Raw genomic sequence first — 26,882 nt, forward strand, 5'->3', positions numbered from 1 at the left:
AATAATTCTCTGACTCAGAACAAGACTGCTCTCAACAAGGATGTGTTACATGCTAACCTTATATACACATCACATTACTTGTTTAATATGTCTTAATAAAGGTGGAAAGAATCACACATCAAAATTACTATCAAGTATTCCTCATTTAACATGTTCGCCTCAGTTCATTCAGTTCACTGAAGATAACTTGCCTTATATCTTGCATCCATTCAATATGAGCATCAGCGTGCCCCAACAGTAGAATGAAGACTTATTATTTTATCTGCAACCTAATATGAACTTGTGCTATAGTAGGCAATGATACACATTGTCTGAGACAGAGCTGCAAAAATAATTTTAAAATATACTTACTAGCAAAGGTCCTGTACTTGGGTCAGAGCAATCTCAAACAAGAATATCAGCTGGGTGATGAGAAGATAAAGAATACCCTATGGAGAAGGACTTGGGGGCACTGGTGGATGAAAAGCTTGACATGAGCCAGTACCGTGCACCTGCGACTTAGAAAGCCAATTGAATCTTGAGGCTCTTCAAAAGAGGGGTGGCCAGCAGAGAGAGATTGTTCCCTCCTCTACTGTGACTTTGTGAGGCCCCTATCTAGAGTAATGGGTTCAGCTGTGTTTCCAGTACAAGAAAGAAGCTGTAGGAGTGGATGCAGAGGAGGGCCACAAAGATGACCAGAAGGCTGGAGCACTTCTACGTAAACGGGCTGGGAGAATTGGATTTATTCAGCCTGAAGAGGAGAAGGCTCCTCATTGCAGCCTTGCAGTACATAAAGGGACCTAAATGAGACAAATATAGAATATGGAAATTCTTTACTCAGAGGGTGATGAGACACTGGAGCGCATTGTCCAGAGAAGCTGTGGATTCCCCTCCCTGAAAGTGTTTAAGGCCAGGTTGGATGGGGCTTTGAGTGATGTGGTCTAGTGGTAGGTGTTGCTGACAACAGCTGGGTGTTGAAAGTAGATGATCCTTAAGCCCCTTTCAACCCAAAACATTCTAAATTCCATATAGGCAAGGGTGTAAGGCACTCCAATAGGAGAGAAAGTAAGAAATAAACACAGGGACAGGCAATAGTAATGAGTTACAGGCAGGCAACTAGATATAAATTAAAATGATTGAATGGCTGTCATTTCAGTTTATCAGCATCTTATTATTTTAACATTGAACTGTGTTTGCCGAACAGATAATTAGTTAGGAAGATACATTTTCCTCCAGGGCAATTATTAATTTCCTTTTGACTTCGAAGAAATGAAAAAGCTCTTACTGTAGATAAGCACACCATTATATTTCACGTCTGTTTTAGATTTGCAGAGAACTGAATCTGCAACATGATACACAACTGAAAAGGAAAAAAAAATAATTTTTTTCATCTGTTTCAATTGCTAAACCATTACCTAATATTCATAACCAGATTAAAATTTACACACACACACACCGCTACAGAAGCATATAAATTCAAGTAGTTGTTTTTGTGGTATCTCGTATGTTCAAAAACTCAGCACAAGGCTAGTACTCAAATTCAAAGAAACAGGCTGCTCATAAAGATGCTTACAAACTACACTGACTTCTTGTGCTCCATGTTGAACTTGGATTCAACTGAGTTATCACTGTTCTCTACTGTAACAAAAACAGAAAAATCATTTTAGGATTAAAAACATTGGAAAAGGGATTAAAGAAGGCTCATTTTTCAACCAGGAACTGTTCATTCCCTTTTGCTATCTATACATTTATGCTTTCCTATGTGAGCAACATTTAACTATCACAGGGAAATACTACCTCTAAAGCATATTATCAGACATGAAAAAAAGTATCTATTTTACTGTGATGTAATTATAGAACAGGCACAAGCTATTTATCCTCTCTAAGTACTTCTAGGGAAATATAACTATTGTATAGTACTTTCAGCTTTAAACTGTATTAGTTTTTTTTCCAGTATAACATACTTCCTATATATTTACACAAAAATCACAGAAGTGTGAAGCTACAGATCATAACGTATATTGTCTAGTTTCACAAGGCACAGTGCTTGGCTAAAACACGTTATTTGCTGTGTCATTATGTGCCTAAATAGGACTAATTATAAACAGAAGATTTTTTGAACATTGTTATTTATGTTCTTGAACAACAAAAAGCAAACTCCTAACCCAAATCAGATAAATTTGTTATCGCCATGAAAATATACAGCTAAATGTATTTTAAGAGGTCAAGTGAATTCTATTTATGATCATATTTTATATTTTATATTATATGTGTAGACAGTGCATGTAGTGGTTTGATATATAAAATTTATGCTTATATGATTTTGTCCTAAAATATTTTAATTATTGCCACTGGACAAAAGAAAAAAAACAAATTCTCTTATAAGAAAGAAGTTTCAAACTTCTTACCATCCCGGAATGCTGGAAAATGAAGTTGAAAATCAAGAAGTAGTAAATTTATCCAATTTAAAATTTTATTTTGTTCACGAGAATCTTCCCCTTTGAAAGAAACGGGTTACTATGGAGATAGTGGTAACCCATGTATAGTAATGCTCACACTGCTTTTGAGGCACCTTATGTTTGACGATTTATCCCATGATTACCCCTTTTTTGTTTTCCACACCACAATTTTAATTTGCTTTTAAAATTAAAACTATTAAAAATAGTTTTAATTATAGTTTACAAAATCAATGATAGGATAGAAGTTAAAAAATTATTCATTTTAAAACTCACATGATAGGGGAATCAAAAGAATCATACTTAATGAAATATACATAAACTTAATAGGCTTTTATTAGATGAATTGTCATTAGACAAAACTATTTCTATTTTGGTTGGAAATCGAAAAGTCTAGTTGTTTCTTTATATACATAAATAAAAAATAGAACATCCTATATATTCATCAATAAATGGAGTTAAGAAAGGTATGAAATGAAGAAGCCAAAGGGTATGATAGCAGCTTTCCCATTCGGCATTATAAAACAGATGGAATGGGGAGAAGAGTGATATCAGAGAGAAAGACCAATTTTTTTCTTCTCTACTCACTCATCTCATTCCAATACTCAGTTTTTAACCTGGTTATGATCTCATTCTGTACTCTTGGTAGGCTAGGATTCAATTGAGTTAAAGATTTTTAAACTCAGTGACAGTCAACCTTATCATGAACTTTCATTATGCGCATGTAATTAATTGGGTCCAATGAACAAGATCAGTACTGAGTTATAGACTTTCCCCCCCCACCACCATATAATTAGAATATAATTACCCACAGGATATCAGAATGATGCAAAACCTTTCCTCTAAATGTGCCCTCATTAGGAAACAAGTCTCAATGTACATTTATTCAATCAGTATGAATTAATTTAAATGTTACTGAAATAAAAGAGAGTAGCTTTAAAGCGTATCTGACATCTATTAAAAGACTATTACTTGAGATCTCTACACACAGTTTATAACAGAACTCATTTAACTCAAGCAAAAAACTTCACTGTACAACCCTTATATACAGTAAACAAAAATTAAAAAGGGCTAGTTTTAAAGTTGACAGACTATATTCCACTAAAACATCTAAAAGTACGGCAGTGAGATATGAAAAATCCTTACGTGGAACCGAATCAGAGACAGATGCATGATTATTTCACAACATACACAATAACTACTGCATGAGTTTCCCCATGGTTTCCTAACAATTTCTAGTGTGAAAAGAAAAATGAAATGTCACCCTCTGTGATACTAAGATCAGGAAGAACAGGCTTTTTCGTTTATTCTTCAATGTTGCTACAGTGGCTTTTGACATCAATGGAAATGGAAAAAAAAAATAAAAATAAAAAAATGAGAAGAAGTGGACCTGGACAACAAGTTGCAGTGGAAAGGCCAACTCTGTTGGTTTGGTAACTGATACAATATACAGTGCTTTGAGGTGCAATTTATGAAAAAAATTCCCTTTATCTTTCCAGGAAGAATCTAGGCTGGACAAGAACTGAAGAAATTACATGTAAAGAATGAGAAGTACATATAAATATGAATGCCCTTAGATCCATAAGATGAGAAGGGAATTTTCCTGTACTCTTGAGGGAACACCTTTAAGAAGGTATCTTTGTCAGGGGTGAACTTTGACATTTTTCTGAAAGAAGTCTGGAATTCCAAAGGATGGACGGAAAAGAAGCCAAAGTTTTTGAGAGATCAAAGGTAAACTATTTTTCAACTTGTTATATTTTCTTTCCCACAACTACCTTAACTTCTTATAGGCTCATTATAGAACTCATTTTGACTGGGATAGAGTTAATTTCTTCTTAGTAGCTTGCATGTTGTTATGTTTTGGATTTGTTACAAAAACATCATTGAAACACAAAGGCTTTAGCTGTTTCTGAACAGTGCCTACGCAGGATCAAGGCCTTTGCCATTTGCCACACTTTCTTGCCAGCAATAGTAGGATGAGGGAGATATAAATATGGGAGAAGACAGCTGGGAAAGCTGCCATAGTTAACCAAAGGCATATTATCTAGATGACCTTACAGGTCCCTTCCAGCTCAAAGTATTATGTGTTCCTGTGATATTCCATGTGATGCTATGCTTAGTAACAAAACATAGAGGAAAGAAGAATATGGAATGTGCAGAGCTACAGTGCTTGTCTTCCTAAGTAACCCTTACATGTCATGAACTCTGCCTTTCTGGAAATGGCTGAGTATCAGCCTGCCTATGGGAAGTATTGGATAAATTCCTTGTTTTGCTTTATTTGCACACACAGCTTTCACTTTACCTATTAAACTGTCCTTATCCCAGTCCACAAGTTTTCTCACTTGCATCCTTCAGACACTCTCTCCCTGACAGGCGGAGAGAGCAAAGGAGCAAGTGACTGTGTGAGGCTTAGCTGTCTGCCTGGGGGAAAGCACAACAGTGAGAAAAAGATACCTGAAAAGTTCCCTGATAACTCCAAGTAATTGAGGGCAAACATGGCACAAAAGATCCTCCAGCATCGTGACAAAATTGGTAGTCTGCTTTTTCTTGCTTTCCACATAGAAGTAGCTTTGCAAGATACATTGTCGGGTTGGTGATGATTGAAAGTAACTACGTGTCCAAGATGAAAGCCTGTCAGATTCATGATTTGCAACATCTTAATGCACCACTTCTATTAACAGACACACTTTCTATTATATCTTCAGAGAATTTCAGTGTCTGTATATTCACTGTTTTTGCTGTCAGTGAAGTGCTGGTTTGACATTCACTGAGGCCCTACATTTCTCAAAAGGAATCCCCTTAGCAGGAAATGGGAGAAACTAATTAAAAAATTACTGAGATAAATAATATGTACACTGTAATCAAACATTTTAAAGAGGAATTCCTATTACATTGGTCAGTGATGTATTACTTGTAATGTACTCAGGATTTTAATATGTTTTTGAAAGAAACTGATTAATAAATATAGTACAAATATATATAATATTATATATATGTACATATATATATAAAATATATATACTACAAAACTATAAAGCTTCCATCGCATCAAAACATATTTTCTATTCTTAACAATGTATAAACACAGTGCTGAAATACTTGTTTCATGTTACATTATTAGTATGCAATACTGAAACATGATTCTGATACAGGAAAACATTTATTTCTGCTTATGTCTTCAAAATTTGCAGATAAAACAAACCTATTCAAGGATGACTTTGACTCTAGAGTGGTTTTATCTATCCTCTCAACAACTAAACTCAAATTATGGAATAAAAATCTTAATTCTGCTACATCTCTTCCTCCTCTGAGAAGAAAATGGAGTTACACAAATACATGTAATCGAAGATGAAATTTCATGCAGAGGCTTTATTCGGTTTATAAAAATGACAAACAATAAATAACAATAAAACAAAACTTGTCCAATAACAAAACCAGAATTTCTACATTTTAATATGACCTAAAAACCTGAAAATTAAATAAAGTAATGGAAAATGCAATCATCTGATAAACTTAAAATAATATTTTTGAAATTACTATTCAGAATATGTTCAGATAATATCAAAACACCATTACAGATGAACAATGAAACTACTCTTCTGACTTCTCTTAAATACATAAAAAATATTTCATAAGTATCAAACCCAGCTTTCTGCTTTTTTACCTTCGTTAACAGCTATGGAATACTACCAGTTTACTCATGCTGAGGATCAAACTCTAGGATTCCTTCCTTATCAGGTTGACAAATAAATAGTGAAAGGATTATTCAAAAAATAAACATATATATTACTATTAATCAGAAACAGGTTTAAGATTAGCCAGCAATTTTTTGTACTTTTTCGCTACCAAAAATTCATTCTTTAAATCTAGAAATTTATTACTCTTACTCTTGAAATATATTTAAAGTAAGAGAACCACATGCCTTTCTGTTCTATGATGATGCTATGACTTTCATCAGCACGTAACATCCAATTTAATCTATGAAAATGTAAGTTAATTCTGAAGACCTCTTTTTTTTCTTCATAAGCTGCTCAGGTCTTTTCAGTACCACCTACATATACAGTATGCATTTTTATTTTCGCTGAATTGAGTTACTGTTTTTGTGGACAGAGAAATTTACTGTCCACTACTGCAGAATAAAATATACCATAATGTTGATACATAGCTTACTGCAAGGCCAGTGTCATCATTCTAGGTAACCTCCGGCTTAGATCAAAGACCTCAGCATCGCAGATATACAATATGCATCCCAAGCAAAAACTGTCCATAAGAATAACTTCATTATTCTGGGAAGTTGGATCTATAAAAGATGTAAAACGTAGAGGTGTTCTGCCTATACAGTTTCTGGTAAGTACAGTCTGAGTAAGTGATAAAACCTGAGTCAGCTTCAGTTATAATATGCCCTACAGAAAGTTCATTCCCACATGAAGGAAAATGCAATACACAGAGGATCAAGCACAGCTGCACCTAAAAGTAACCAGCCAGAATTACCCATTAGGTTTAAGGTTCACACAGTCCCGTGAATTTAACAGATCCTCTGGAAGTCAGTTCCAACATCATTTCAGCTATTACCTATGACAGAATAGTACATCTAGAATAAACATACAGACAACTCACCAATACTACTGGGCAGATTGATGTGGGTGGTAAAATATGGTCCTTCAAAGGTCCACAGTCACATTCAGGTTTTAGATGTGAAGCACATTTATTATGCAACTACGAGAAGATAGAAAATAAATATTCAGCTTTGGTATTTCACTACTATAGCCTCTGCATTCTAGAACTGAGTGAGTTTAGATATGCTAAATTAATCTCATTATTTCTAGAGTACTACAAGGAAAATGAAACACTGAAGGGGAAAGCTTCTTAGGACTGACAAAAGCAGTGAATTTATATTGAAGCAAAGAACGGTGAATCAAAATGCTTTGCAGTTTAGAAACTGTACATATGGACCAGCACACAAAATGAGAACTTTGTATGACAGAAGTAACATCAGCACAGTGCTATTGGCAAACTAAATTTTCATTTCAACTTCTTGCACTGAGAAAGACTTTTGTTCTATTGCTAGGGGACAGTTCAGGTTAATTTGGGGCGGCCTTTGGCATTATTGGTATAACTTGCTTTCCTACTTGAAGCTTATAAACTCACTACTGATTCAATTGTGATGCTAAAACACCTTTGAAAATAGATGCAAAATAAAAAAGAAAACCAGTTAAGAATTTCCGAGAGCTCTAAGCTATCCTGGGGAAACCATTCCAGTGACTAATGAGGAATCTCAACTACCCTCTCTTTTTCTGCTTCACTCCTAGCATTCAGCCAGCTTTCATGAAAGCAATGAGAAGCATTCTACGCTGAGTATATGGAATGAAAATCCCCAAGTCTTCTGAGTGAAAGATGAGTGAATGCTTAGTTTTCTATTGATCAAAAGATGAGAAGGAAAAAATCTGTATTTAACTTCAAAAGAAAATGCCAGTAAATTAATAATTACATATTTAAATATTGTGCATTATTGATCAAAAATTATTACTGATTACTTAGGATTTAATTCAAATCAAACATGTCTAAATAGAATATTTCAACATTTATATCCAACCACACAGTACAAAGGCTCAGTTGTGTACCTGGATCTTGCAAGGCATCCATATTTATTAGTACACTTCACAGTTCTACTAGAGACAGCCACAATAAAATACTACAAATTTATAATGTGAGATCTGATGAAAGTTTACTACTTTTGCATTGAATAAATTGTTCATTAAAATGCTTGTACAGTAAGTATGAATGTTTTATTTTTGATTAGATAGGTATATTTGCATCAAAAGATAATAAAACCCATATATTTTGAAATAAAAGTCTGATTTATCAGGTGATCAAACTGGTTTAATGGGTAGCATGCAGTATTACTTCAACGAGGTGAATAGCAGCTACAAAATCTTTAGTTCAAGAGTTGCATCTGTAAATCACGCTTTTTCGAACAAGTGATTCATTTTTCCCTTAGATGATAAAACTATGTCAGTTGAACTCTATGAAAATTGTAATAGAACTATCTCAGCTGTTGATGTATAAGCTTTACCAGTAATATATTCTTCATAAAGTTATCTGGTATAGTTAATGTTGACATAACATTTCTGTACGTTGAACTAAATGGTACCTAACATTAGCCTTGTCCATATTCATTTAAACTGCAAAGTTACCTTTTCAGGCAGTTACTTAGCAACAGAAAATAAAAGTCTAACGAGTTTCGATTTACTCTGACTATTAAAGCCTTATTGTGAGGGTATTTTGGTAACCCTGTAATCTAAATCATTTGTCATGCTAATTCTCTGCCTCAGTGGTAAGGCTACTTGCACCATAATTAATGCGCACTAGGCCACCCTACATCAAATAAAAGTATCTTCACACATTCAGGGGTAATTAGCAGCTCTGTTACTCAGTGGCATGCAAACTTATCTATGAAAAAAAAGCTTAATCTTCTTATTAGTCTCTGCTGAACTTTGACAACAGAATTGGTAAAAGATACGTAGCTTTAATGAAAATAGCACTTCGACACAATAAAATAAAAGATGCATCTCTTCTCAAAAAATGATTTAAAAATATTTCCCCCCAAATTTCCTTTCCCTAAAATCTAGCTCCTTCAGAATATTATCATAACCAAATGTCTGTAAAGTGGAAACAAAAATGTATTTGTTGTAGGGAAAGCTTGAGGGAAGAGACGTTTATAAGATCATGGTGGATGAGAGAAATATGGAGTAGCCTGGCAAAAAAACTTGGTATAACGTTATACTCAGTATAATCCTTAGTACCAAACATCCCTGAATTTGGGGATTTGAATCAATGATTTCACTTTAAAGTGACCCTGTTAATTGCTAAAAGGAGAATATCTAAACGAGGCTCAGAATTAATTCTGTAATAACAGCCTCTTGTATTGCAAAAACACATCAGCAACAGCATTTCTGTACGAGAGGTGAAATGAGTGAATGAATGATGTGATGATAACTCCAATATATCCATTTAAAAACCATGCCTCCACTTGTCATCCAAAATTCAGGAATAAGCTCATTAACTCCAATACGGTATTAGTGAGAAGGCACTCTTTATTTACAGTGTCAGATGCACGAGGGCATCTCTCTGCCCTAATTGTGCATCCCTTGAACAAAAGACCTTCAGCTTATATACAGGTCTCTAGTATAAATCTAAACAATTGTTTTCTTACTAATTAAGGAAGTTAGCAAAAAAAAAAAAAAAAAATCGCAAAAATAAATAAACACAAAAAAACACAACAAAACAACTACAAAGAAACCACCACACAAAAAACATTCTTATGTAGAACTGTAAAATTGAATGGGAGACTGAAAATAAGATCTAAAATACAGAGTTTCAAGTTTAAAAACTGCCAATTTTTCACTTATGTCATTAAAATAAAGAGATTAGTAAAGTTCTCTTGAAAACATAATATTAATCAGAAAATAAAATTGTAAACAAGTACTTTTCATTCTGAATTTCAAAAAACACACATTTATTTTTAGAAAGAGTTTGGACCGGTACTTAATTATTTAATTAAGTAGATTGATACCAAAGATACTTTCAAAAGAAGTTAGCCTCTTATACACAGCGACTTCAGTGAGAAATTCTGTCTCATTAACTCCTCAGTGTTTCTTACTGCTTGCGAAAGTTCTTTAAATGTTGATGCGTATCTTTAAGATGTAAAAATATCTTTACAAATTTGGTCCAGACTCACATTTGGATACATAGAGGGATTTCTTTTTTTTTTAAGCTACAGAATGTACAACTTCCTTCGACTTCAAGAGGGAACCTTACATTCTATTTCTTATTAAGACATATTATAAAGATGCAATCACATCTCTATCTAGAGCAGAACGCTCTACTCAATTATCTACCTAAAGAGAGATGGTCATAGACTAAATTTAATTATCTGCATTTCAAAATTTTGGATTGTGTCTAAATAAATTATCCACATTCTGACAGCAATCTGGACTACATATTTGCTTTCTTCTAAAATATTCATTTCTAAGTGATCATAACAGCTTATATCTGAAAGTATCCTGGATCCATTTTATTTGACGATGTTTCATATTTTGCATTCCTGTGTTAAGAAAATATGTCACAAAACATCCAAACTTGTGTACTGAAAACAAACACTCACGAATGCCTCAGTCCCACGTTATTATTTACAACACTGAATAAACAACTGCTGTTCCATAACAATAACAATAATAACATCAGCCAAAAAAAAAAAAGCAGAAACCCTAGAATGCCACCCCATGTAGATTTAAATCTTGCACTAGGTAGAAACAGAAATACTAGCATTGTTCTGTCTAGCATGAAGATCTCACTTATAAGGGCAGTGTTCCTTGAATGTCATTAGTTCCAGTTATTGGTTCCTGCTGAATAAGGAGTGTACAGAAGTTGTTATGTATTAGGCTTGGTGCACAGATTAGTATATTATCAAGATGCCTCTGCTACACTTGAAATCACTGTATCCTACCAGATGTCCTCAATTTCATTTGCCTGACAGTACACCACAAATTAGGATTTTGCTCTAACTTCACCACGACCTTGACTTTTACCAGTAATAAAATCTCTTCCACAAAGACTCTGTAATATATATTGGGAAATTTGTTATTTCAGAATGATGTACGTTATTTGTGTATTGTCTCAAAGCAGAGTACACATTTATTTGGTTACAACAATTACGTATTCCTATGCATATTCTGCATATATCTTAATATTCAAATATTTCTCAAATACATATTATCTGTTCCTTAAAAAAAAACCTAAATGAGACTTTCTGAATTATGTGGCTATGAAAACAGTGCAGATTTCAATCTGTCCAAAATGTGCTAAAGGTCTTATTACTGAGCAAATACTCACTGTGATCTGACACCAAACACAGTGAAGTCCAGTCAAGCCTTGGTAACATTTTATGGTTTTATGACATTTATCACATTTTGTTGGACAATTTCCTTCCACCCAGAAATGGTGCATTACCTGCAAAAGAAAAGTGTGGCACATATTAGGTTACTAAATTAATAGGTAGATGGTAAAGGTAATGTTGCCCCAAACTTACATCAGTATTCTTTTTGGACTTCACATATGTTTTGATGCAAGATGCAGGAGCTCTTGAGACACAGCGTTCATGGACTGTATACTTGCAAACTGAAAAAAGAAATGCATTAATAGATGGTAAAGCTATGATATTTCTGACTACATTTTTATGTAATAACTCTACCAGCATGTCATCTCTATACAATCAACCCAATCAGTCAATGAAAACTCAAACTAGACTGCTTTTTCCATGGAATACAAAAGGCCAATTAGAACAGGAAATATTATACATGTGAAAAAACCAAGAATGCACTATCATTGCATAACAGGAAATGCTTAATTAAATCAGAGCTCGCTACATTTTTTTTGACAATAACAGCCAAATGACAAAAATATTAAAGACAAAGTGAATACTGCCAAATGGCTTGGTGTCATCTGCTAGTAGAAGGAAATCTATATTTTACAAACTATAGGCATGAGAGCAGCTGGCAAGCACAAAAATAAAAGCCAATGAGTTTATGTTGCTCCTTCTATTGATTTATAAATCTTAAATGGTTGATTAGTCCATTTTCAGATAGCAATTGTTTTCTTGCATTTCACGTAATCACTCCAATTTAACTCTTACGTTCCCCAATGCTGTCTCCAGATAAGCTTTATTTTCTAAACATCTTCCCCACACACACCCCACACAAACCTACATTAGATAACCATTGCTGCTGATTAGGTCTTTGAAGATCACCCTAGTTGCATTTGGAAAGCATATGAGTGTCAGGGTACAGTGCAAAGACCTGTCTTCCACTACAGCGCTGTGCCTACCTGTAATACTCAGCTAATACCTGCATTCAGTAGAGTCAACTATTAAAAGCTGAGAATGAATTTCTCACTGCATGGTATATGTCTCATGCTTTTGACCTCGACAGCAATTAAGCACAAAGTACTTCTAAACACCTTGCTTGCACCTATTACACAAACCCAGTGGGAGACACAGCCATTAATCAGACAAACTGCAGGGAGTAACATTGTTGATTGGACCACGGAGGGATGGTGAGGCCCCCCGCAGTTTCTTTTTCTTTTTTTTTTCTCCCACACAATCTAAAATGCAAATAATGAAATCTATAGCAATGCTTCGAAAATACACTGGAGAAGCTAAGTGAGATAAAGAAATAGAGTAGTAGTTTTCTAAGTAGACTCATGTTCTTTCCTGTACGAAGTAACTGAAAGGAGCAAGTGGACGTTCTTCAGCTGCTCTGGGACTACTCTACTCCCCAGATGAATGCCAAGTAAAACAACAAATAAATTTAGAAGGGGTACAATGAAGCAGAGAAAATTAAAGCTCTTGTAAAGCTGGTTGTTCTGAGGTAGTTTATTTTTTATAACTCATCTACGCATTTCTAGTAACTACCAACAGAGATCTACACTGTTTGCTGAATAGAACTTTCAAACATGTATGTGCTGTTTCCTCACAAGAATAAAGTTTACACCAGTTTGTCCTAAAAGGATATTTAAAGAACATAGCATCTCAAGATCTAACAGCCAATTCAGAGTTTAATATATGCTCCACTTACTGTCATCAGCATTTCTTAATCTGAACTTTCTATTTATTCAAATTGCTTTTATTACCTTTATTAACATGTATCTCCCATTCCATAGCACTGCAAGTGAAATTATACAGTGTGAAAACGAATACATGGGGATTTATATCTGAATTGTGTTTTAAAGAGTTCTGTGGTCCACAGAGAAGAGAGAAATGGCCAAGTCCAAAACCATAATTCATTAAATCCAATTTCAAATTGGATCAACAGAACTGTACAGTTAGAAAGGTCCTGATCAGCTGTGATGGGCTTTCATATCAAAGGTAGAGAAACTGAGTTAAACTAAGAAACTGATTAACTTAACAGAATTAATAATGAAAAGTGGCTTGAAGAAAGGTTACTATCATGAAGACAATATATTGGGTATTCATTAATCTAATGCAGAAAGGCATTATAGAAACAGATTTATTGGAACCATCTACGAGACATATTCAAATCAGATATATAAAGATTAACAAAAGAAAAAAAAAAGTTATGGATCATCCATCTCTTGAAATATTCAAGCAGAGAAGAGGGAACTTTTGGCAAGATTTCAGGTATCAAAATACAGCGTATGAGCTGGTGAAACAAATTATTACGAGATACACAGAATATAAATCAAGGAACTGAATAGTAGCAATTGCATCAGATTGTCTAAAGAAAGTCAGATGAGATAGAGTATTTACTCTTCCTTCTTTTTTTCTATCAAAATCTATAATCTATTACTTATGTAAATGAATGGTGAGAATGAGACATAATTGCAAACCAAGTAAATGTGCAAAACTTTAAAAATGTTAGTTATAGAATCTTGATAACAAGTTGTGAAGAAACTGAGATTTTGACCTTTAGACTTAACAAAACAAGAATTATGCTCAACATTTGAATAAACATCTTTGGAATTAGATACTATGCAAGTATCTAAGTACACTTATTAAAGTACTCAGTAGTCTAGTAGGAGACCAAGTATGCCTATTAAAGAATATGAATAATTACTCACAAATACAAAAGAGGAACAATAAAATATAAGGTTGTGTTTTAAGCATGATACTTGCTAAGAGAAAAGAAATAAAAAATAATGCAGATAGAGTCCAATGGGAATGTCCTAACACTGAGAGTTATTAAAGTAGAGAAAACAGCGGTTTTTCAAGCCTCATATTCTAAAAAATTAAGAATATAATCTGGAGCACTTAAGCACAGGAAACAAAGGAGAAAGCATCACTGTGCTGGCAATGGGTTTGTACTGGGAAGCCACTAGTTCTTTGTTATGCAGAAACTGCAACACATCTAAGAACAGCTATAAACGCAAACGGACACTGAAATGCTTATACTCACAAGAACAGCAGAGGCCTTGCTTGCCTACTCCGATTAGCATGTTCAAACAAAGATTACAGTAAGCAGGTTTGTTAAAGTGCTTCAGTCTCCATACATGCTGCCCATCATCTTTCACATTCTGCACAGAACATAAAAGAAACAGATTTTACTTAATAAAATAAACAATGAAATATATAAGTGCCAATAAAAATTGGAGATTGACTCAAGAACGTAAAATACAATCTGTTACTTCATTTAATACTCTGCACCAGATCACAGTATCATCATTCTAAATACACAAGCAATGATATAATAAAAAATTCTTCAGAAGCTCATGGATGTCCATGTGTTTCAAAAATGACTCAGAAAATAACACCAGGCTGGAGTCTACAGTGCACAACAATGCTAGCACTAAATCTAGGCTGATATGAAATTGTAATTAGTTTTAAAACCAACTAAGACTTGCTGTAGACTAGTCCTAAAAATAAACGTGCTACCGCTAGGAAAGTAAAAATCCCCAAACGCAACAACAGAAAAGACTGTGAAAACTTCACAGATATTCTTAAAGACTCTCAGAAAGGAACACACATCATTATATGTGAAGTGGGACATAACAACTAACCTAGTAACAATAATACATACTGCCAGCCCTAATTTACGCTAAGATACAGCCAACAGTCAAACAAAAAGCAAGTATTTACAGGTGAGATTTACATTCTGGAGCTCTTCTCCAAAAACTTAATTCCTTTAACATTAATCCTACATTTTTTCAGTTAGCTTTAGTACTATGCTCAAATGCTGCATGGACAGACCAATCACCTCAGTAGCCCAGCTTAACTTATGCTTCAACTAAAATGTTAATAAATGTTATGAAACGTTTATGAAGCTAAGCTTTCAGTTGCATAGTTCTACCCCTGCCTTCTTAAAGGAAACATTCTGGGATCTCACTGTTGTTGCATGGTTAGTAAAACAGTGTGCACTTTTACAGATTGCAAATTATGCACAATTAATTCTGCAAAATTCTAAATGTATTGGTAAATGTCGTTGTCAAATTTTTTTTTTTAATTATCTGAGGTTTTGAACTAAAAATGAGATTAACCTAATAACATTTCACTTTATATCTATTATTTCAATGAATATAACATCCAGTAGAACAAAAGTTGTTCACATCTATCAGCTGAAAACAAGCTACAGTAGTTTGATTTTGCATATTACTGAATGCCATGGTCTTTTTGGTCATTTCATTACAAACATAAATTGGCACATACTTAAGGGAAAACAAATCAACATCTGGTTCTTATCCAGCTTTTGATTTCTCATATTAAGTTACAAGAATGCTTGTCATCATGTATATAGAATGTTCCTGATGATCCTCAATAACATGATGGTTTTCACTGTCAGTGTAAGTGGACATAAATTTTAATTTTAAAATATTGTTGTTTATAAGCATGTATCACATGAGTTATGTCCTTAACAGTTTGTTTCGCTCTATTCTAGAAGTTAGTTGTAAATGAAAAGTCAAAAACAATGAAGAATTCTTCATCCTCGTGGGAAAAAGAAAAAAAAAAAAAGGAAAAAAAAATCAGCACTTCAAGAAATTAGGAATACTTGGTTCAGTGGCAGGTCCTGGCCAGAACACAGTTTTGAATAATTCCTACAAATTACTTACAAACAAAAGGAACTGTGATCAGCTTCAATACTTTGTTGAGATCATTGCCCAAGTGGGGTGCCCTTATCCTACCAACAGGAGTTCAAATGCCATCTCTGGCCACTGGGCAATGTGAGGGTCTCCTTTCTGCAGAAAGATCAGAGTGGTTGCCTAACATGGGATTCTCAGGCTGGCAGAGTGTGGAAGTTTTGCAATTTCCCCTGAAGAAACAGAAATAGATTCTGCAGCTGTGGAGCCCTAGAAGACTGTCAAGCTCCTCCATGACTGGCAGCTGAAGAGGATGTATTTCATTAAAAGGAGTCCTTCAGCTTCTTTTCTGATTTCTATTTTATTGCACCATTCAACGTATTTTTAAAGTATTGCTAAAGTACAACACATTTGGTAAGGTAAGGTTCAAGTCCTCTGAAAGTAAAGTTACTCACTAGACAATAAATACCACGTAAATTCTTCTGAGGAAAAAAAAAACAAAACAACACCAAAACAGTAAACAACGTACAATTTCATTTCAACATATATCACGTGGGTCATCAACAGATACAGTCATAAACTACAAGCATGTAAAATGCAGGCTCGTGAATTTTGTCCATGAAAATATTTGCTATTTCTGAAAAATCACAATAATTCATGATTATGCATAAACATGCCCCTCTTTCATGAGACTTTTGTGTTACTTTTTAAATTTAAATTTTATTTTTAAAGAATGGCTATTACATGTGAATATGTCGCTTCTTATTTGAACAGAACATATGGACCAACTTAGCTGGCATTTTCCTTATCAGAAAAACAAATAAGTCTTGAAGTGGGTGTTCTGCCAATTAAAACACTTAACTGTGTTACAGACTGCAACTGATGCAAATCCATTACATAAACACAATGCACTTTTGGAAAATAGCAAATTAAATTTTTGCTCTTGTGCACTGCCAAAAATCAGCAATAAAGTGCTGCATATGATTATGCATGCACATAACTTTTTAAAACACTGCCAGGGAAAAAAAAAAGACATAACATGAAACAAAGCCCTATCAATGCAAGTCTTTAAGTATGAATAAAATCCACAATTCTGACACATAGGTGCATTGGCATTTATTGGCATTCAGTAATTTTGCTTCCATATCCTGAGAAAGCGTTTAAAAACAAATAGTCATTAAGAAAATCTCAAAGCAGGGCAGGTACAGTAAAAGTCTCTTCCTCACTTCATTATACATCACTGAAAATGAAGCCTCCATATGCCATTTGCAGACTTCAGCACATAATGACAAGAGTAACATTTATTTTGTTAACAATGGCTCTCTTAACTTATGCTTCTGACCTTTCTGCCACAGATTTGATTGCCAGAAGGACCTGACCTTAAAAAGCAAATCAACCAAGAAAAAACAGCCTTAGAATCAGTAGAAACTTTCATGGAATTCAGCTATACATCCCAAATCAGGTCAAATATAAATTTACCACTGCTTCTTAGATACTTGTAAATAAAAGAAGACAGAGATATTTTGAGGTTTCAAGCACAAAAACCCAGATTCTGAGATTAAAAAAAAATAAATTGCAAGATTTTTTTTTTTATTATTCCAGCAAGTATCACCCCCTACAAAAAGAGTCATAGAAACTGCAATACTAGCATGCTCGGTTGTTCCTATGAGAAGACTCAGTAACAAGCAATCAAGGGAGAAGCATATAAGGGAGTCTGCTAAGTTATTCTTTTGTGGCTTATTATTATTTTGCTTTTATTCCTTTTAAAAATATTTATATGACCTGAAGACATTTTTATGACTGATCTTTGAGTACTGTTCTGTTACTGGGAAAGTGAGAAGTGTCCATTAAATCACACAGCACCTCATTTAAATACAAATGCAGTTAAGTTCTACACTTCTTTGCTGGATCGTCAGCAAAGAATTCACGTCAAGTTTTGTTTCGTTTCTTTTGGGTTTGGAAAGGGAGAGTTTAAAGTCTGTTTCAGCAGGAAAAGGAGCAATCTCATTCAAGAGACATGACCTTTGGGAGAGTTCCTAACTTACAAGAATTTCAGTGGGGTCAGTGGGGTGGGTGAGAGTGCACAAATGTAGTTGGGGCGGGGGGAAGAAATATTTGACAAACTGATAAAATTTTTTGTCCACGGTCTTCAACTGACCAGTGTAATAGTCTGATCACCCAAAAACGCTTAGGTATTAAGATACACGTCAGGAAATGACAGCAGGGAACAGAAAAGGAAGCATAGGAGGGAAAATTCATTTCTTGAAACAAGCTTCATCGTTAGCCACACCATCACATTTCTCTGTTTCTGAATTAGCAGACATTAGAAATGCTGCAGTAATTATATTTTAAGTAACATTAAATTTGTATCTCTTTATGAAATGCCATTTATCTTACACTCAGTAAGATTTCTCCTGGTTTCTCCTGGGCTTTTACCAACCTACAGGCAAAAGGAATGGAACTTTCGAACCTCCTACAAAGCAGTAGGAGTGAGCGTAGCATAAAAGTAGACAGCGCAGTCAAAAAAAAGTGGTATGCATATTATTTATTTATTTATTTTCCCAGCTTTTGGTATGAAGTCTCACAAAGCATTAATATAACTCCCTCTGCCGGCAACAACACGCAATGCTATTGCTATAACAGCTCTTGTGATCGCTTAGGGTGGATCTACTTCTAACTGGAGAGTTAGCACTCACAGTGTAGATAAGCTACAAATTCTTATCTAGGCAAGCAGATCTCCCTTATTTCTCTCTGAATGAAAGGAATACAAGTTCACCAAACTCCCTAAGTATTAAACAACCATTTCAGTGCTCAGCCTGGGAGTCTCCTCATTTTGCAACAGATTCAACACTATACTTGGAAATGTTTCCAAGTTGCCAATTTTCTTCCAATTTTATATACTCAGAGCTCAAAAAGTAAATCATAATTAATGTAATAAACAGTATGAGAAGCTGTATTTCCCACATGTGGACTCACACTCAAGTATTCTATTCAGAAGTTATCTTTTAAATCTTTGACTACAATAAGAAAACATTTGCTGCTTGACGATCCAAAGAAAAAATGTAAGAGCACTGCCTTCTGTTTTGAAGCACCGCCACACTTCTACAGAAATTCTTGTGCCCTACTGAGATTCTTTTCTTGATTTTATAAGCGCTCAGAGTATCTTTGTTTCAGGAGAGGAGATGAAGTAGGTAGAAAGATTTAAAAGAAAGACACAGCAGTCTGTTTTCAGATTACTGATGACAATTTATCGTAGTTATGAAGCATTTCCTGTTGCTGAATTTTACCTTAGGGCTGCTTTTCACCAGCTGTAGATTACCAACTACAGTGCAACGGTGACATCTAGTGGTCACTGAGGAGGGAATAAAATACTTTCCACTCCTAAAACTAAAGACTTTTATAGACCACTGCCTGCGAACTTGGAGTTTATAGCTAGCTACCCGCTGTAGAATCACTGGCAGAGGTGACAGTAACGATGCATCATTATAAATAAACAGCTGACAAGGAATTATTTTCTAAAATGAATCAATTGCTTTTATCAGGATAAGGTGGAATAATATTGTGCAAGTGAGGAACTCCTAGCGCAGAGCACAATACAGTGTTTAAGGCTGGTAAGACTCCTTAAGAACAAATTGTTGTTAAATGGCTTTTGGTGTCAAAATTGCCAAGGACAGGTGGACTTCTGTTTAGATAGTCAACAGGGCATCTCTCAAACCTCACCAACAGTTTTGATCGATTTAGATTAAAGCAGAATAAAATAAAGAAGTCAGAATGTTTGAAGGTTTCTACTGTAAAGGAGTAGAATAAATGGCCTAATCGTCACTAGTATGTAGCATGCTACTTCCCCAAACTGTAATTATAAATCAGAAGGTGTAATTAGTAAGAACATCTGTGTCCAACCTGTGTTTGGATGGGAGACAAAGCAGCTATTGCCGTAAGAAGCAAAAACAAACACTGAAGCTGATAAGGACTGTGTGAATTGTAGACTAAAGTGTGACATTAAGGAAAAAAACCCTACCTCATATATTTATTACTAACAACTGCAGTATATCAGTATATATACAAAGGTTTCCTCTATGGTTCCTTTTTTTTTTTTTAAGATAGCAAAAATGATATACAATAATTATTACGATAGATATTTTTTAAAGCTCTGTGTACGTGTTAGGTAAGTTTAGGTATGTTGAAGTAAGTTAATAATGGACTAACCTTATCTCCTTCCTCCCCCAAAACTAAGAAAAGTCTTCACTGGTATCAGACTGTTTTATTTAATTTCATTTTGTTTTCTTTTAAAGAAGTTACAGACACAATCCTTTGTCACTACCATACTAGACTGAAATTGATTTCCGCTTGGATTTAAAATTTCATTATTGAACAATCTCAACACAGGACCAAGGAGTCATTAGCTAAAGTTAAAAGAAGGTGAGAAAATTATGCACTTGTTTGTTTGTTCGCTTGTTTGTAGTGTTTATTGTTGTTCAGCTGGTTGTGGGTTTTTTTTTTCTGTGCAAAGAAATATACATTGGAAAATAAGGGAATTTTACTTAACATTAGATGCTCACATAGCTTGACACTTGATTAATCAATTCTTTATTTTCAACAAGACTATCTGGTCACGTCTAAGCAGTATGAGCCAGGGGGTTACTCCCTTCTTTTTCACATTCTGATCATCCTATGAAAACAGCCTAAGAGATCAGAAGTTTATTATCTGATTCCAGAATCCTCTTATCTTACTTTTCATTATAGTCACTAAAAGGAGAGGTCTAAAAGGAGATGGTCTGGGTTTGCAAAATGTAAGAGTAGCACGTAAACAGAAATAACGCCATTCCACTAATTGGAATGACTTGCATTAATATAAGAGTTTGGTTCTACAATCCATCAAAATTACACTATCAGATTACACAAAATAATGATAGACAGGCATTAGGTTGTTTTATCTTCACATATATTTACATATTTACAAATCTTTCCTGATTTAATTTCTTTGTACCCTAACAAAATACCTAGATTTGATCACTTAGAACTGTACAGAAACAGAAGTAACTTTTGCTGCTTTGATGGAAAATGTAAAACTGTCTTTTTCCCCAAGCATTATGTGAATGAATGGTTTAAGAAATAAAGAGCACTTTTAAAATTGACATGAAAAATGTGAGTCCTTTTAGAGAGGATGGCAAAATTTGTTAGTAAATCATTAGTATATGACTAGTAACACGGCTTGTACAGCTCTCTAGATAACAGTCTTTTAATCTATATGAAAGTAAAATATATGGAAAAAAAAACCACATTAAATTGCTACCTTAACCATTTTTTTCCTCTGATTTTCAACTAATAAAACTATCCTAATTGATAAAATTATTATTATTATGATTATTTTGCATAGAGTTATCATGCTTTCTTCACCAATGTACATTTCAGTTTCTTCAACTTATGGAGTAGCGTTGATAGAAACTGACCCATAATGATAGCAGGCTACAGAATTTTGATCACTGTTTATGTATTTTTATTATTTCCTTAGTAAAATGACTCACAGCAGGATAAATTGCCTAATAACTAGTAAAAATACTCAAACAGATAAATTGTCTAATAACGTACATTTACATAGCTTCTTTCTAATAACATGGCTTTTGATTTAACATGAAAATTATCCTCTACAAAAAGACTTACATTAATTTATGACAGAATTAAGTAGTTTTAAATTGAGAAAGAAAGAAGTGCAGACACTGCAAAATGCTCCCAGAATAGCTGCAACATCTGTTGCAAATGAGAAATACGTATTGAAAATGACCATCAGTTATCTCCTATACTGATTTCTACAGAGAATTTGCTGCTCTGTGCTTAGGGTAAGTATGTGGAAATAAAGGAATGCAATCTGACAAAGACTTGCCTTTTGATGACAGGAAAGTAGTACATTTTTTCCACTGAGCTCCATATACATAGAACTGGGAAATTAGTACATACAGTGATCCAAATGGACTGCAAGTTATCATCAGTTCATCTATTTCTGATTTGTAAGTCCTAAATATTTTACTATTATTATTTTGCAATAATTTTATGTCTTCTGCTAAATGCATAGTTGTCTTTCATATGGAAAATGTGATTATTCTTTGTGAAAATAAGATACCATGGAGTGACTACAGCCTAGATTTAGTTCAGCACTGAACGGAGAAAGGTAACTATTATGTATAGTTTTACGTTAGTATCTGGAAAAGACTTCAGAAAAGAAAATAAAATGTTTTATATCAAATAAAAAAAAAAAAACATTTGAAATATATGCTAAGATATACGTGCTCAAAATTAGCAAAAATACAGGACAGCAGGTGGTACTGGCAACATTCCAGAGCTAAAACAGCTGGGTTGAACAGGTGTAAATTATTGATTGTATTACATTTGCCTTATCTTTAATGTGATGTTGTAGATGTATAGAACCTAGGCCCTTATTTCATAACACTACATCCTTTGGTCTAAGTGTTCACTCTGATACTGTTTCTTAGTACAGTTTATTAAGCTAGTTAAGAAGATGGAAGAACATATTCACACTGACGTATTATGATAGGATAAGAGCTAGCAGGCAAGAATCACTGCAGGATAAATTCTATCTTGGTGTGAAAAAGAAATCTTTTTCCCTTGAGAACAATTAAGCCTTAGGAGCAGCTACCCACAGAACTGGGCCCTGGAATTGTTCAAGACTGGATTTGAAAAGGCAGTGGACAAAATAATCTGAGGCTTGCTTTCAATATGATGCTGGACAAATGATCTCCAAAGTTCCTTCCAAACTAGACTGTCCCATGATTCACTGTGGTTGAGCTACACAGCACATGTGGAGTTGCCAAGACACCACTCCCAGACAGCTGTAAAATATGCATGAGTAGTAAAACATTCATACAAGATGCTTCTGCAGCTAGCAATTCATTATATGCTGTCAATAGGGTAAACTAATGAGCTTTTCATAACTTTCAGCTTCAAAGCTGATGTTGTTTCAGACATTCAAATGTAGCTCTGACTTTGAAGACACACTTTTGTTTTTTATACATCATTCAGACATAGTAAAGACAAGTAAAGCCATTCATTATAAAGGTTATAGAGAAAAAAGACTTGAGGCCCATACTGAAATGCAAGCAGAAACTTGACACCCCGATGTTAATACTTACATTCTCTAATCCAAGAAGGACCAAGAGTGGGATTGTTGTCATTCCTCCTTGAATCCACTCTTCTAGAGAAACAGTACCATCATGGTCATAGTCAATTTCTTCCATCATTTCATGAAGAATCTACACAGTTTAATGAAAAGACTAATGAATTCCATACTCTAACGTAACCAGAAATGTAGGATCTATGATCTCTCATTTGTGTGCAAAAAAACCCACATTATTTATACAGTACCTATACTGAGTCCTACCAGTTCAGAAAATGAAATGCAATATTTATATTTACATTTTTAATAGGACCTAATATTAATAATTAGCACCTAAATTTCCCAAACAAAAGTACCCCTTGTGTACTTACTATGTACAAGCAAAAGACAATCACTGTTAAGACATTTTCATGAGTAAATCAGTTTCATTATAAATATTAATTACTATATGCACTGAAGAAAAGCCTTCAAGAATGCTTTACATAGCAGATATAATCAGAAAAAGATTTGAAAAGTGTTAATTTACAGTGCCATAGTGGAGCACAGACTATTTTTATTTCTATCTTGCTAATATCCAGAATCTCATGTTGGCATGAAGAATCACAAAATGAACAAAAATTGCCTCTATATCCACAAAAACTGGTGATGCTTACTGGGCTCAGTTCAGTAATATCCCATTCAAGGTATTCTGCAACATGCATCATTTGTGCAATGATATTTTCCAGCTCCTACAGATGAAAGAAAAACTTATCATATTTAATGCAGTATTACAATTATAAATTCTACTGCAAACAATTCATAATTAAAACCTATTGCATTCAGTGACTTCACTTCTAATCACTAACTGATAAACAATCTTTTTTTTTTTTTAAATATTAACTTTTCACTGTGTGAAACTGAAAATCAGAGACCCACTGAGCAGAGCAAGAAAAGAATTATATTTTTTAAAAGCAAATATTTTACATAGATGTATTTACCCTCACAGAAAAGAGTTTTCTGTGTGATAAGAAAAAACAGGGGCTCCTAGTTGGCATGCTTCCTTAATGAGGAAAAAATTATTTTCCTTACTTGACATGAAAGAAAGACTAAAAAAAAAACCAACATTTGTTCTATATTATCTCACTTTAACTATTTGTCAGTGCAATTTCCAGAACTATTCTGACTTCAACTCCATTAATTTAAAGAATCAAAACTCATGAGGTTGAATTATTTAGATTTAAAATTCAAAGAATTACCCCAATAGTCAGGCAGCTGAGGAATGCACCAGGCAGAAATTCTACATTAATATTAATGGTAGGAAATATTCTAGACATAAGTATACATGCATTATCTGACTGAATTTTACCAGAGTTGTCTATAAAAACGTATATTTACTTTAACTCTTAAGTAAAAAAAAAAAAAAAAAAAGAAAAGAAAAAAAAAGAAATGTTACAGAAATGTTACAGAGATTTTGGAACACATCCTCATATAACAATCAACTCTAGGTAAAACCTGCAAGCTAAATTAAATTAGGACTATGGAGACACATGGACTTTTCACTCACATCTCAAAAGGAGTTAAAAGTGATACACAGAGCATACTGCTATATGTATGACCTGATTTTCCAAAGTGCTGGATATTTGTACACAAGGCAGACAGTCAGAACATCTGACACTCAGGTATGGAATGCTTTCCCATTTTAATGAAATCTTTGCTAGTGTTGCTTTCATATACATCTCCAAGAGGCATATTAGAGTTTTCGGAGCCATATTAATGTACAGTACAGTAATATGTATAGTAATATGATTAAAAATAAGAAGAGTATAAAATAAGATTCCACATTAGCACTGTCAGCATTTGAAAATGTTTATGGTTGTAGAAACAGCAGCTTAATGGAAGAAATATTCAAAGGCTGCTTTCAAAACAGGCAACTTTCTATTGACTATAATTTATAGTGGTTCTATTAATTCAAGATAGTTCACGTAGTTGTGGTTTTTTTTTACTTCTGTTTTGTTTTGTTTTTTTAATAGGTGTACCATGAGGGCATAGTCTTAAAACACAACAAAATATTTAAAGTTACCGAACTATCCAGGTATCCGTTTCCATCTGTATCATATAAACGAAACATAACTAAAAGGAGACAAAAAGAGAAGGAAACACAATTAGGAAACACAATTAGGAAACAATATTCTTTAATTAAACAAAAAGACAAGCCGAGTTTCAAAGGATAAACATTAGCATGATCATACTAACTGCAGATCCACTGAAGATTTTGCAATGCACAAAGTTCTCTAAGTGAATCCCCTACAATATCGCCTCCAGTGAGACATAATTGCACGTCTTCCACACAATCCGTCCAGAATCTAACCTGGTATGTGAATGCTTTCCTGGTTCTTCCCAGAGATTATCTGATCTTCATTGACATGGATTACCACCAAAAGACTCTTAGACATGACATCAAACACAGGAGAACATGAAGTTTGTCAACCAAATGTTGATAAGCATACTTAAGTTACAATGCTATTCCACTCTCTTGACTGCAGCTATTACTATTGCTTTAAAAATGCTTTCTGATCTACACTAAATGAAATAGAAGATTATTATTTCTAGTGCCTAATCAGGCAAATCCAAAAGAAAACATTCCTCACAGGTTGCTAGCATGTATCCTACCTACCTATCCTTACCAAACTAAATTAAAACAGTCTTGCCAATATGCTGAAGAGCTACCCAGACAAGAGTCCTTGCATTGGATTGTTTCCTTTTATCCCGTATCTGCTTCCCAAGTTGATTACTAAACTTTCACCACATCATCAGTACTAGCCAACGTAATCTCACACTACTCTTAAGAGCTGTAAGATAAGATAGAAGATTTTCACTCTAGTACTTTGTTGCAAGTTACAAAATTCCATTAATTTTTGTCTAAATAACCTGAAAGAATATGTTTCCTAGCCTGTGAATTACACTGCTTCTGTGGAATACAACAGTTAGTATTAAAGCTACCAGAAATTGTAACATCCCTGCTAACACACTTCTGCCAAAGCTGCTGAGCTGTGCTCAGTGTAAGAGAGCTAATATTATATGGCAAAAGTAGCATTAAGCATTCAGTTTCCACAGAGAATCACTGAATCATTAAGTGATTAAGTCATTTGGTTCTCCATCCTTCTCCTGCGTTATTGCAGTACAACAGTCGAAATGTTCTACGATTATCACAAAAGCAACAGGTGTTTAGCATCTCCCTGTGCTTTCCTCTTTCCAGAGAAGCAGTGTTTCCAACTTGTATATTATTTTTCCTTTAACACCAATCAGTACTTCGAATTTGTCATTTGAAAATAGACATTAATACAATTGTAACTGTTCCACTTCTGTCTCCACTCATATGTGTATCGGGTATCCGTGTGCCTGTTTAGATTGAAAAAATTACCCAACTGGCATGGTATGCAGTCTCTTTTCCATTCAGACCCTTATAAATATTCCTGTTCTTGCTGATTTACCCAATTTAAGTGAAAAACAAATAACAACAAAACAATAAAGACAACTGAGCAAAAATCCTAATAAAAACTACAGAGACCAAGTTAATTCTTTATATTCCTTTCTCACTCCCTTACACGGCAGCACTATCTGGCCACATATATCTATTACAAGAGTGCATACTTTTTGCAAATGATGTATAAATGTATTAAAAAATAATCAAAAATATTAGATCACTTGCTGCATTGCTGTAGTTTCCCCTGCAGCTTCTGGACTTCTAAGCATGG

At 34.1% G+C, this 26,882-nt stretch overlaps 1 protein-coding gene across 10 annotated transcripts in view; it reads right to left on the minus strand.

Annotated features, from left to right (window-relative positions):
• DGKB (diacylglycerol kinase beta) overlaps positions 1 to 26,882 on the minus strand; it is a 343,763-nt gene that overhangs the window by 234,204 nt on the left and 82,677 nt on the right. For all 10 annotated transcript variants that reach the window (XM_046937766.1, XM_046937763.1, XM_046937764.1 and 7 more), the window contains 7 exons: positions 25,208 to 25,257; positions 23,802 to 23,876; positions 23,165 to 23,284; positions 14,405 to 14,522; positions 11,524 to 11,612; positions 11,328 to 11,444; positions 7,053 to 7,151 (listed from right to left, as the gene is read on the minus strand). In XM_046937766.1, coding sequence (XP_046793722.1) covers positions 7,053 to 7,151; positions 11,328 to 11,444; positions 11,524 to 11,612; positions 14,405 to 14,522; positions 23,165 to 23,284; positions 23,802 to 23,876; positions 25,208 to 25,257 — 668 coding nt within the window. The remainder of the gene's footprint in view (positions 1 to 7,052; positions 7,152 to 11,327; positions 11,445 to 11,523; positions 11,613 to 14,404; positions 14,523 to 23,164; positions 23,285 to 23,801; positions 23,877 to 25,207; positions 25,258 to 26,882) is intronic.

This window comes from Gallus gallus, chromosome 2 (genome assembly GCF_016699485.2).
Source record: "Gallus gallus isolate bGalGal1 chromosome 2, bGalGal1.mat.broiler.GRCg7b, whole genome shotgun sequence".
NCBI lineage: Eukaryota > Metazoa > Chordata > Aves > Galliformes > Phasianidae > Gallus > Gallus gallus.